At 33.9% G+C, this 14418-nt stretch overlaps 1 protein-coding gene across 1 annotated transcript in view; it reads right to left on the bottom strand.

The window, feature by feature from the left end:
• NGR-A9 (neuropeptide receptor A9) overlaps positions 1 to 14418 on the bottom strand; it is a 74342-nt gene that overhangs the window by 27558 nt on the left and 32366 nt on the right. Inside the window, exons 6-7 of the mRNA XM_028305578.1 lie at positions 6962 to 7144; positions 3386 to 3492 (exon numbers count right to left, since the gene is read on the bottom strand). Coding sequence (XP_028161379.1) covers positions 3386 to 3492; positions 6962 to 7144 — 290 coding nt within the window. The remainder of the gene's footprint in view (positions 1 to 3385; positions 3493 to 6961; positions 7145 to 14418) is intronic.

Raw genomic sequence — 14418 nt, 5'->3', positions numbered from 1 at the left:
AATGTCTTTGAAACCCGTAGTGTCACTGGTGACACCCCCCATTTTGACGTATGTAGGGGGGCTAGATTTTTTTTCGCATTTTTTGTTAGTTGTACATATGAAACTTAGCCTGCCTTCCAAAATTCAAGACAATCCGTCAATTTTTAGGGGTCTGGGTCTCAGGAGGTTATAATCTCACGCGTTATATTTTAAACTGACGAAGCTCTCAATTTCACGTTGACATATACGAAAGACGGTAAATCAAGCACAACAAGGTTATAATAAGAGCTATTTAAAAAAATGTATGTCCTGAAATGTGCTGCCGATTGTACGTACATAAATATTTGTTTTGGTTCACACGCGTATAATCTTTAAGCACATATTTGGCATTAAATAACATTAATTAAAATCCAGACATTTTAATTAGACAGATAAAAACCGCATTATCTCTGAAGGTCTTCTTTCACGTGTAGTCTGAAGTTTGGGTATGTAAAGTGTAAAAAGTGCTGTGTAACTACTATGCTATCAGGCATGTTGCTGGTTTATTTGAAATTCATCATCATCATCATCATCATTCATCCATAGGACGTCCACTGCTGAACATAGGCTTCACCCAATGATTTCCACAATGCCCGGTTGGTGACGGCCTGCATCCAGCGCCTTCCTTAATTATTTGCAAATTCCTTCATAAATATTCATCTGCCGACATAAATTGGAATTTAAATGAAACAACTGTTTTTCAAACTCAAAAGTAAATGTTTTACTTGTTAGAACACGTGTATATTTGCCCAGTTTAATCAATGTACGGTTGCAAGCGCCGTTTCCACGTAGGTATAGCCTGGTGTCAATCAATAAACCAATTGGGATTATCAATAAGTTAATCTATGTCACCATATTGATAAGCCATTTCGATGACTAATCGATATAATGTATAAAGTGAAACTTGTATCGTTATCACCAATTCATATTGTTGCCTATACCCTGAAAGAGCCTTTTTTAAACTATTCAATCAGCAACTGTAAATGTATTCTAGCTAAGATACGATTATGATCGCTTCACTGAAACTCTTACATACTTAATTAGATAAAAATTCTGAATGCAATAATGACATTACGAATCGCAATTTATAGCGAGTCTACAAAACACTTTCATTCAGTGTGGCTACAATAGTAACATAATATTTTTTTGTATTTATACTTCTGAAACCGTTCGTATTTAATTATTTTAATTGTATTTATCCTGGCAACATTGAGTGTATATTTATCAACGGCGCTTGCAAATGACAACATAATACCTACCTACATGTTTTTATGAACCGACTAATTAGTACAAGACCTTTGTGTTATTCTTAATGACGTTGGTGTAATTATCATTTTTGAATCACAACACGTGTGACCTAATTAAAAAAACCACCTCTTTTAAGGCGTCATAATATTTTCCCGTATTTCCATTGAGAATACCAGCTCTTAGCATAAAATATGCATATCAAGTCCTCTGAAAGTTTTTGAAATGCATTAATTGTTTTAAGACAGAAGTGGGTCTCACACAGTCTTGGCTAAAGAGTTTATGCAGTGCACGAAAACAAGATAGCTGTGAAGTGAGTATGAAAATATTTCAGTTTCACAAGGTGTTACTAGTAGATCGATACTCATGCATCATTCATGATGTTGCATCACTTCCAGTCAGTTAAGTTATATGAAACTGAAAACAACGTGAGCAAGAAGTTGAAATTTAAGGCTGAAATATTTTTTTGAAACGGAAGCATTGAATAATTTTTTTGCTGCTTTGAATGGTTTTCTGCTACTTTTGATCTTTAATTGAAACGGAGGACGAAAATTGAATCAAAGAGCGAGGTTTCGTTTTTCCCACAAAGAAAATGCTGCATTGGTCTTGGCTTGCTTTTCCTGATGAAAAGTAATTATCAGACCGAAAGTGAAGGTAAAATAAAGTTAGGTATAGGTCTAAATAAGTAACACTTTATTATTGAAAAGGTATCACTTGTGGAAAATTTACTGAGCTCAATATCAAAGAGCGTTGAATACTGAAATAGAAATCCTCTAAACTTTCAGTGTTCTTGCCTTTTCAGCTATCAAAGTTAATGGTATAAAATAAAATACTAGACTTTCCAACAATTATTAATCGAGCAAATTCGTGACTTGTAGTAATTTGATAAATGAGGTTTGATATTTGTAATTTTGCTGAAGTTAACTCTATCAAAATTTATGGTGATTTATAAGAAATAGCAACGATCAAATAAATCACTTCAGTTGACATGGTGATCAATTATATTATTATTTACATTTATTTTATGAATAGGGATCGCATTTCACGTTCGTGGAAATAATTTTATGATACTGAATATTATTTATTTCTGTAGATAATTGTGTTTAAGAAATGGGCAAAGGTTTATTCCGCTTGTAAATTGTAAGCTCCTTTTCTAGAGAAGATTTTGAAAGAGTTCAAGTAGATTTGTAATTGAAACGACATCAAATATCTGGCAATATTATTTTACATTGTCTTTTTGGAAATGTTGGGCCAGTTCATGGACCATAATTATCTCGATGTTAGTTGCCAAAGAAATGTTAATAATTCACAAAGTAATGATTTTCTATAGAAATGCACCTAGTTAAATATTTTAAATATTTTCCTATATCAATCTGTATTACATGGCAACCATTAAAATCACATAACGAGTGCGGTTACATCGCAAGCTTCGCAGCCCATTTTTCATGGACTCAAGCAATAAATCTAGAATCATGTTTCACTGTGGAAAAATGGCTATATTTAGTTTTACTCTTTTCAAATTTTATAGTGCACATTGTCGGTGAGTATTGATAACCATGCAATAAGGTAAAATTTTAATTTAACCTTATTGCATGTTATTTAATGCACGGTTACCTTTAGGTAACTGTGTAATTAAAGGCGAAAATATACGAACAACATTGTCAGAGTTTACAAGTCCTAGAGTTGGTGATTACTCCAACATTCAGATGTTAGTTTTTTTTATTAATCTATCTGCGATCAGCCATCAGCCTTTACCAGATTGGATTGAATTGGTAATAATGACAGTTCCGGCTCTGCACATCCCATGATGTGTCATCTCGATTATTTTACAATAAGTTTTCAGATTGATGCTATTCGCTTTTTCCTGAGCCTGAATGTAGAGTTCTTAGAATTTAGAAGGGATGCAGCAAGTACATTTTCATGACGCTGAAATCTTTGATTGTAAGTTTTACAGGACTCTTCTACAACCTCTTTGACGTTTGGTATCTCCAGGTATTCATGTACTGTAGTGGACTTTGTAAACCAAGGTGCACAGCTCAAGAATTTTAATTCTTTATTTTGAAAATGTTGAAGTTATTTCTACAAGAGAATATTTACCTACGTACATGTAAAAGACATTTACCTTTTTCGTAGCCCAGTTGTTTTTGCAACACAGCTCGGTGGAGTTCGCTTGTAAAATTGGAGTGGTTGGTATAAGATGACCCGTTTTGCAGCTTCCTTGTCGTGTCACTGCGAATAAAAGCAAACGTCAGGCGTTGGGATGGTATTAAAGCACGTACAAGTCAGTTCCATTGTACATTTATAGTCGACTTCACATCAGAACGAAAATGTGTAAGACATTTTTGTTTCAAAATATAACTTATAACTACAGTAGGTAATATGGCTTTAATATTTAGTTTTACGTGCCGTCGTTTGCACAAATAAAAACTATAATATCAAATATGGTGGTGTTTAAGGGAAGGAAAATTAATGAAAAACTGAAATAAATAATTATGGAAATAACCTTTAGTTAGAGTAACTTTCTTCTGAAAAATGTATAAATTATTATCTTAACAAACGGATAAAGCAAACATTACTAAAGTTGAAAATAACAAATAACACAATAATAATTATTGTGTTTAAACTTTCGAGTTGCAAACGCCTTGCAAATACAGATAATTATTTATTATTGCCTAATCGCGTATTGCGTTTACCACTCATGATTAAGATTCAATTAATTAAATTACAACAAATGCAAATCGCTGTGTGAGAAGGGATCCAGAAAGAGAAAAATAAAAAGCGTTTGTCTTTCTAGACAGAGACTAATGATGACAAAGGGGAATTAACCCACTGTTAAAGTGTTTGCTAAATAGCAAAAACTGATACTCTTTGTGAAGCTTTACTTTCAAAGGGAAAGAAAGAAAATGTAAGCTATAAAACACTTTTCTTAAGGACACGGCTGCTTATGGTCGTTGAAATAAATATTGCATTATCATTATGGTGTGTCGAAATAAATATTGCAGTTTCATGTGTTAAGAACTTAGGTGTGACTAAGGAGCGAGTTTTGTTTTGGTCTATTCCACTTTGATCATCTGGATTTGATCACCCAGGCGATCAAAGTGGACTCCAAGCGACACTTTAGTGTCCTTTATCCTGGGTGATCAAAACCAGGTGATCAAAATGGAATAGACCTCTGTTTTTAACCGGCTTTCAAAAGTTTCCCAATTCGTCGCTCTCTTTTTTTTCAGATCTGAACCGATTTGGAGAATTCTTTTTTATTTCGAAGCACTGCCCAACTGATCCAATGAAAAATTCAAAAACGGTTCAGTTGTTTTATTGGCTGATGCTTGATAGAGTCAAGCATCTGCGAATATCAGAACGTAAATTGAGTTGCAACTATTATAACTTTTACTTTTGTAACATGTATTAATTTGCTGGCTAACCACAAACTTATGCAAAGCATACATGAAAGTTTACATTGCTTTTAAAGATAAAACTATTTTGTTAATTGCAACTCTGTTAAGTGATATTTGAATAATTTATGAGAAAGTTATTTCTAACTAAGAGGTTTTCAGCACTAGATGGAACGACCGTGCATATAAAATGTTGTAAAATCAAATGTTTGTTTCTGAAAGCTTCTAAAAGTAGTTTTCATCTCAGCTAAGTATAGGAAGCTCTTAACGTGTATAGTTCTATATTTACCCCTATATTTAGTGCTTAAAGCTGTTATAGATACATACAGTAAAATGAAAAAAACGAGTAACATACTTATTTATAGTTTTTGAGGTGTGGCAAAGTCAATTTATCAGATGGTTAATTTTTCGCCTTATGGCACGTGTATACTTCAGTTAAAAGCTTCAGTTAGTACTATTGCGACTTAGAAACTAAATAGAAAGAGTTTTTATACTTTGGGTGATGTGAGAAAAATAATGTATCGGATGGTATATTTTTCGACTTATGGCACCTTTATTTATTTTGATCCCATCGCGACTTATAGTCTAAATAGACACATAATTGGTGGCATCGAAAAGTTTGAGTTATTTGCGAATTTTCTTCTTCACTGTAAGTGTTTTTAATGAGTCATTTAACGTTTTTTTTAATAGCTAAGCTTGTTCAAGTGCCTGCCCCAAAAAATCTGCTAGTAAGAAGGTATAAGTGCCTACTGTGTAGCATACGAGAGTGTTGGCATACCGCCAAAACTGAACACGATGGTAGCTACAAAATCTTTGAAGAAGCTTGACCCGTTTGCCTTTGACAAATTGAGGGTAGATTAGCCGACAAAACTTGCAAGCTAATGTAGTAGAATAGTTACAATTTTACCTATGTAAAATAGCAATTAACAATGTATTTATTATAAAATATAAATAAATATTCTGATATCCCTTCATTCATCTTGAATTACTTACATTACATTCAATACATATTATTATAACGGTAGGTAACTCACTTTTTATTCGAAGTAACATTGCTAACTTTTTTTACCATTTCCACAAAGTCTTTCTATAAATAAGCCTAATTCTATTCGCTCTCCCTGAGGGGTCTCTCTATCCCTGGTGACCTGTAATACAAGTTTCTTCTGAGAATTACATCGGGTAGCAGTCTCTCACAATGATATGGGTACATAGATCCAGTATTGTAATAGACCTAATTTAGGATGCATAATGTATTGTGGAGAGATAAATAAACAAGTAAGTGCCTACAACAGCCTGAATAAGTGGCTATAATTAATGTGAAATATTATGTGCTCTTTGAAGCACAAAACACTTTGAATTACATGATAATCAGATGATTTTAAGCAGAAAATAAAGAATTCTTATTCTCTTCTACTAAAATAGTAAGACACGGGTCTTAACGCGACGTTTATTAATGAGTCACATTATGTACTCACGGCTAAAAAAATATTTATTATTTAATTATTTATTTATTTCCAAGCTTAAGCCTATTTTTACAGAAATCCAATACAATAGACAAGCTTATTAAGATTAAAATCTTATATCTCTTCTACTACTTAGTAACAGAACCTGAGCACGAAATATCTCAAATACCTTTAATCTTAATGATAAGCAAGCAGTACTTAACTATAAAAGCTCTCAAGAGCAGAAAACTAAGTGTGTTATTTTCACTAATCTCTACTAATATCAGAGTCTGGTTGAGACGAAAACTGCCCGAAGCCTAAATCCACAGAAATGAAGTGTTTTATTGTAACTAATCTCTACGTAATACTTACATAATATATTATCAGAATTTAGCTATTTATTTATTTAAGGACAGCTAATACGATATACACAATTAAATGGAAAGAAACATTGAAATCTAATACATGTTTATAGTGTAAGCTTAATTAAAAGCTGCCACGACATGTGCATTGTGCACAGATTGCGTGGAAGTGTAGTATCAGAGTAATTACAAATGAGTAGGTCATCTTCATAGAAACGCACCGAGCGCGGTTTGTATGTGAGCGCGCCAATACGTATGCGGCGCAACACCCCGCTAATCCACGCTAATTTTTGTCAGTGTGTGCGTGCGCGCCGCATACGTATTGGCGCGCTCACATACAAACCACGCTCGGTGCGTTTCTATGAAGATGACCTACTCATTTGTGTTTACTCTGGTAGTATCGACTAAAGTTTAAAATATGCTATGACAAAAACATTTTATTTTGTTTAAATTTAATGTACTTTTAATTACAATGAATTTTTAGGTACTTTGAATTACTTACAATGTTTCTGCCAGTTGAAGTTGTGTTGGATCTCATGCCTCATGCCGCGCCAGAGCTTGGTAACGATAAGTGAGTAGGCGAAGGACATGATGAAGAACGGTATCAGCAGCAGACCAGCATCCAGGCCAAGATTGAACGCCCTTTCCAGCTCCAGGCTGCTCCATACTTCGCGGCATTTGAAGGCTGTGGACAAAGAGAAAATAAGTATTTAATCTGAAGACTCTTTCTAAAAGCAAGTGGGGAACTTTATGTTACCTGACGCTCCCGAGTCAAAGTACCTTTCTTTAAGTATACACTGAATATAATTATGCAGCAAGTAAGCAAGATAATTATTATAAGTGGACAGTGCCATTATGCAGCACTCTGACACTCGTCCATCTTACTAAAGACATCAAATTGTTGTATTTTAATTATGTGTAATTATTGTGCGACTTACTAACATAGTTTCTAAGACCTTTGTTGCTAACACTTTTATGGGCTATGCCTGAATTATATAACTTTTAATTTTAATAATTCCTTTTTGCGGCTAACTTTATCATTCGCATGAAGTTTGATGAGTTTTAATGTAGGTTGCTCTTACAAAAACTAATAACAAGTGGACATCTCTATGCTTCCCTGAAAAGTTACTTGAAATACCTACTACCCGAACAAATAATGACCATGAAAACCTACTAAACGAGTTTCATCCACGAGGTTCAGATTTATTTAAAAGTTTTCAAAGATACTAAAAGTGGGACATCTTAGAAATCACAAAGGGATTTCAAGAAATTTTCAATGCGAAAATCATTAATAGCAGTTGTTCGAAGAATAGACTCATTTATTTTCCCAGAACTGTTTTTAAAGTGACAAGAAACATCTCATCAAATACTCTAAATAATGTTACAGAGTTCAAAAGTTCATCAACCAGCACCAGGTTAGTCCCACATGAAAATTTGTCATAATTACAAAATTATGCGTAATTCTTGCGTTCTTTTGACCCCAGATAAACCTTTTAACCGAAACCATAATTTGCATAGCCCGGAAGCAAAAGCTGTTATCTCCCTTTGGCACAAATGTAATGAATAAAAGAGTTTGTTGAAAAAGGCTGAAGTGCTTGCTTCTTAAATTTTCCTTCAGTGGCGGATATTAGGTCTCTTTTGAGGTGGGATATAAGAAATTAGAAGTTTCATCAAGAAAACGCCGTTTCACCATCGTCGTACAGTATAACCATTTCAAATAGATGTCAATATTTTTAATCTCACAAAAATGTAGGCTAATCCATTGTCTACCCTACATAACTTATATTCATTTGCACAGTCCATAACAAACTATGGTATAGCTAAATCTGTTTGATGAAAAAAATATTAAAACAAACTATTTGCTCAAAACTAAGCATCATGATAGGTAATGAACTTTCCTCGAAAATAAAATTATCGTTGATTGATATGTATAAAATGTTATATCTTATTCTTGCAAGTACTTTTTTACATTCAAGACATGTCAATATTTCGGTCAGATCGTGCAGAGATTTTTTTATTTACCCTTAAATTAAATATGCAATACACGTGTCTGATGAAAGAAAACAAGGAAAAAAGTAAAATTTATTAATGGAACTGCGTTGAAATTTTCACAGTTTTTGTAAATTTTCATTCATTGCTTTCAATGAAGTCTCATTACGTGTTGCCCCGAGAAATAATTTTAAACACGTCACCCCGATCCATCGCGTTCCTTTACACAGCAATTCTTAACTATTCGATATTTATTTAATGTGCTGGCTATGTCGAGGTGAAAGCACACCTCAACTTCTTGAAAAGTTTCAGAAAACTTTAACGGAACTGCTGTGACTTTATTTTTAAAGGAATTTCATCTTCTCTTCAAAACAAAGAAACTTTGTAAGTGTTATGTATGAAATTAATGTTTTTGAAGTAAAATTTTAAGCTCTTTTATTAATTTTATGAATATAGTAGATAGTAAGAAGCAGTTATTAATTTTATGAATATATGTAACATATAGTAGCAAAGCAGTGACAAAATTGTATTTTCGTTTCCAACATAAGTAGACTTTACTATTTGAATCAATTAGTTAATGCTAAAATAGGTGTTATGGACGAAAATAGATTAAGCTTTATTGCATAAAAAAGGTAATTAAACGAAGTCCGCTTTTCCCGAAACATTTGTACTACTATTTACCTACCTACCTTTTAAAATTTTCCATTCCAGTTTCAGTTCTAAACAACTTTTTCTTTTTTTAACCGACCGAGTCCAATCCGAACTGTTTAATCTATCTAAATGAAAATTGCTGAAACAAACTATTTACATGTTTCTTTCGCCCAAAAATAACTATTATTTTAAATAGGTTGTGTTTTTGGCACAGGACCGGTCGTTGTGAAAATCTTTGGGGGAGCCCTTTTTCCAGTAGTGGACGTNCCATTATGGCATGTAAATAATACGTTTCAAAACCAAATTATAGGCATGACACCCATAGATAAATTATGACATTGTGTCAAAGTAAGTGTTGAGGATACTTAACGAAATTAAATTAAGGGTTAAATAGGTTGTGGTTTTGGCACAGGACCGGTCGTTGTGAAAATCTTTGGGGGAGCCCTTTTTCCAGTAGTGGACGTTATTTGGCTAAAACAAACGAGTATTTAAACGTGTCTATGTCTACTTCATATAATTTTAAGGCAGAATTCCTTATCTTTTCTCGCTGTAAAATAAGAAAGAAAGAAAGAAACATTTATTGCCATGGACATCACAAAAGACAAAAGAGGTAAAATAAAAAATAAAAAAGCAAATAAGACAGAGGTGACATAAAACATACAATGAAAGAGCAAGTAAACTAAGCAGTGCCACCCTGTCGCACAGCGATGCCCATCGCAATGGGACCCCACTCAGCATATGCCGTGGCCCCCGGTGAGGGAGGCCACGACGCTGGTTTTCAGTGTGCCCCATGCCGAGTGAGAGTCACGGACACTAACCTATACTGCATAAAATATAAAGACAATCAGATAAGACATATCATATTCCTTATTTTAGCGTTTATCAAGCTCAAAAGCGGCACAAGAATATTCCTATTGTATTATCCAGGAAATATTAAGAGCAAGGTGCTCCATACTCGTATCTGCCAATCAATTTAGGTTACAAGGCGAAGGCATCTTCGAAGCATGGTTCAATAGCTCGGAAGAGGCATTGACGCCGTGTGAAAGGTGAATATATTCACCGAATAATATTAATATTCAGGTCTGGAGCACAATCATTTATTTGCTGAACCGTGTGCGAACTCTTGGATCGTTCATTGTATGGATACACAAGGAAATTGGTAATGTTTACATACATAGTGGAGGAAAGATGGTTTCTTTTGAGATACATTTCATTTGTTTTGCCTTTTAAAGGTCCAGTCTAGTATACTTATCTATATTTTAAATAAGAGATAAGTTAAACTTCAACGAGTTTTCCTTCAAATACCATTGTATTCGTACTAATTTACTAAGAAATGCGTTTTATTTGGAACTCTCTCTCGGCCGCCGACTTTCTTAATTTGATTTTAATTAAAACGAACATTCACTGACTGTTGAATTCGGCCGAAAATATTTTGATTCATTTATTCTGCCCTGATTTATTTCAGCCATCGATGATCATCATTGATCGATGACGTCATCTTTTAACCATAAACAATATTTCACGAGGAAAATTATTGCCATTCAACACAGACGTTATACAAAGAATTTTCTCAGACTAAGCTTATTTTGTCTTCGATTATAAAAGATACAAGAACATTTTTTCCACGTCCTTTTTGCGGTAAAAAGGTCTTGAATAGTTTTGTTTGTGGCAGTTTTTTGGAGTTATTTACTTTAATGCTAGATTTATTTTGTGAGTATAAAGGAAGAATATTACCTTTTATATTAAGTGAAATATTTTTGGAAGCGAAATAGTATTTATTTTGTAGACAATTTTTTTCGTTAATTTTAATAACAATTGCACATTTGAATTTATCGAGGAAAGCTATTATTTATCATCACTCTACAGCTACTAGGGGTGGAGCAGAAAAATAAAATGTTTCAAAAATGGAAAATATCATTCAAACTATTTTCACGCGTGCGAAGTCGCTGGCACAGTTAGTTACAATAATAAGGCCTAAAGCGGTACAAATTTAGTTTCTCAAGTAATTATTTATAGTAGTACAGATAGTTCTTGCAAATATATGTCATCTCGTATATTATGAATGAGATTTGCTAGAAATTGAATGCCGTGTAAACTGACACCTGTGCTGAATATTGAGGCTCTAGTGGCTGCCTAACAATGGCCTAGTGGCTTCATACATATTTCTGGCTCGGAATATTTTGGACTCTACAAACAAGCATTTTACAATCTACATAGTGTTTTGATAAAAATTTTTGGAAAGTTCTAACTTAGAGGTTATTGAATGTATCTGAAATCTTGCAAATGAAATTGTGCGCCGCTTCAATAAAAGTAGTCCAAGCTGTCATCTTGACATGGTTTTGCCGATTTTCCCGGTTCACCGGCCTCAAATTAATCCCTAATTAATAAATAATATGTAGTTCATGGATAACTTAGCAATAATTAATAGTAATAGAATCTTCGTGCTAGCTAGCGTAAAGTCTATAGTTTTTTAGTTATGAGGGGGTCAACAGTGGCTCCAAATGGTTCGTGTAATATTACACACGGTGCTGCTCTCCAGTGCTGTTACTTGAACTTGGCTTGACACGCTACCATAGTATATCTAGTATACTTCGTGTAGACAGGCTGAGTAACTATTGTAACTAAGTTGGTAACATTTATCAATAACTCAAAAGAGACAAGAGGAGCAGATGGAACAGCAGCTGTTTGCGAAGATTGGAGTCGACAAACTCAAATAATTTAATGAAGCCTATAGGACATTGTATGATTTTGGCACGCACTTTGTAAACGTGATTTGAAATTATTATCTGTAACCGGCACACGATCGCGATTTCATTTTATATTCTGAATAAATTGTCCAGTAGTATATTTAGAAGTCGTTGACCTAGCACAACCTTATTCTGTTTTATTTATTTTGGTTTGTCCTTTTACATTTACCTATCCACCACATATATCAAGGAATTCATTCCACTTTGCAAAACATACTTATTAAGTAGGTACCAAAATTCTGAAGCGGAGAGGCGTACAGTTTTCATGTATTTCAAATGATCATACATACTCGTTTTATATCTTAACCATCAACGTTTGCTGACTATTAGCTAAGACTCCGACTTGTAGTTCCGACGACAGGTGAAAATGTTAAATGCACTAGTTTTTACTACAAAACTATTTAAATTAATTTGTTAAATCCTAGTTTTGTTTTAAGGGAATTTATTTAGTTAGTTTTACTGGAAAAGCGTTTCAGCGTGATAAGATTTACTAAACGATTGGATGATTAAATGAAATAGGTACTTACGAGGTATACCTCGAAATTGTAGCGAATTTCATTGTCTAAATTTGAGTACGGACGATAGCACATCAAGCTAAACACTGTACAGTCTTATCTCGTTGTAATAGAGGCTAATTTGCAACAGAAATGTAGTCTGATGTGCTGTCGACTGTACAATCTGATTACCTAGAAAATAATATAACAATATACCTATTTGTATTTTTCCGGGATAAAACCACAAGAAAAGTCCCCGCTCCATCGTAATACAATCGTCTTCTGTTCTGTCTTCTTCCAAAATCACGTCTTTCTTACTCACTCACTCATTCATTCCTTCTCACTCGCTCCCTTGCGTTCCGTTTCACACTCCCACACTATTATTACGCCATTCAGTCAGACAATATGCAAGCACTTTCATGTTAGCACTCGTAAGTTTTCGTCTGAGAGGTTTCTTTATATTTTCTGTAAAACATATTATTTCATCTCTTTATGATATTACCTACTTAACCCGGCGAGGCTGTGGTGGCAAAATGTAACAATGAGTATGTGGGGGGTGTCACATACCCACTTATCAAATTGGCCATAAAGATCATAATATCGATAAATTAAGTTCTAATCTTATGTTTTGTGATATTAATATAAACAATAAACAGCTTTTAATGAAAAAACTTTAATATTTTAATATTTTTTTATTTATTTATTTATTTATTTTATTGGGCTATCAACATGAGATACAGTATTATACACAATTAAAAAAATTAAGCCAAAGGTCTCTAGCTAACTGCTCTCACACAAACGATAACCACAGCATGCATAATATTATAATGTAAGCAACCCGTGAACTTTACACAATACAATAACATTATAATTTATTATTATTTAGGAAAATAAAAGAAACTGAGTTTTTTTTTAAACAAAAATAGGCATTATCTTCACAAACCTCTAAAATAAACAAAAACAAAATTTTACTTTAAACAACAACTACTAAATTAAGTAAAAAACATCAGTCTTTGAATTAGAAATAAAAAACTATCATAATACTTTGGAACAGCTTAGGAACTAGGGTCATCATCACAACAATTTTTGCAGGAAAATATTGCATGCTCTATATATAATTATGACCTTCCCACATGTTGAGCAAGAGTTCTTTGTCTTTCTATCTTTTTTCCTTGGACAATCAGCACATCTCGTATATCGCCCAGTAGTATTTTGGACTGAACGACTTGGTTCTTCATCAATTTGCGAATATAGACTGGAATGTTTTTTTGGTCTTTCCGTAATCGTAAATGTTCATACACCAGAGCTAACCCTAGATTACGAATAAACTCTGTTCGCTTTATGTTTACATTCCAACATTCAACTTTCGTTTTCGCTAACTTTGCAATTCCTTACGCCAGGCCGTTCGAAAATTATGTTCTCACTGCGAGTACGTAAATTAGTCGGCGGTGGTTTTTTGAGCCATTTCTGACCATCTTTGGACTCATAATAAGGAACTTGAACAGAAGAACAACGTCGATTTCTCAAAACTGACAGCGGGATATCTTCGTCAGAATCATCTACACTNGCCGCTAGTTAAAATCTAGTGCAAGTTCACTGACTTCTTGTTCTCGATCGCTAATCTCCTGTTCTGTCTCAGATCCTAGGCTATGTTCGCTGCAATGATCAGATTCGGGATCGGAGCTTGACTCGTCCGAACATTCTTGAAAAACCTCCTCTATCATGGACTTAAGATGCCTTTGATCTATTTCGAAACTCATTTTCGTTCAAAAACTAAAACAAAAAACGAATAATAAGCAAATAAACTAAAAAAAAAACAATTTTCAATTTTACCGAAATAACCACACACCAACTATGTGGCGGGGTATTACGTACCCAACAGGAGTTTGCGCACGTATATCTCAAGCGCCGGTTAGCGCAACACTGCAATCACGCCACTATCCCCTCCCGCAGCTCTTTAGCTCCAGCTATGCGGCGAGACAAACCGTTACAGCAAAAATTTAAAACAAAACGATCGTTGAAGTAAAGCGTGGGGTATGTCACACCCCACCACAGCCTCGCCGGGTTAAGTGTAGGTA

The sequence above is a fragment of the Ostrinia furnacalis genome, unplaced genomic scaffold (assembly GCF_004193835.3).
Source record: "Ostrinia furnacalis isolate ACB-3 unplaced genomic scaffold, ASM419383v2 OfSCF1734, whole genome shotgun sequence".
In the NCBI taxonomy this organism is placed as follows: Eukaryota; Metazoa; Arthropoda; class Insecta; order Lepidoptera; family Crambidae; genus Ostrinia; species Ostrinia furnacalis.
Note: the sequence above shows the minus strand (reverse complement) of the source record. Positions and strands in the feature narration are given on the sequence as shown.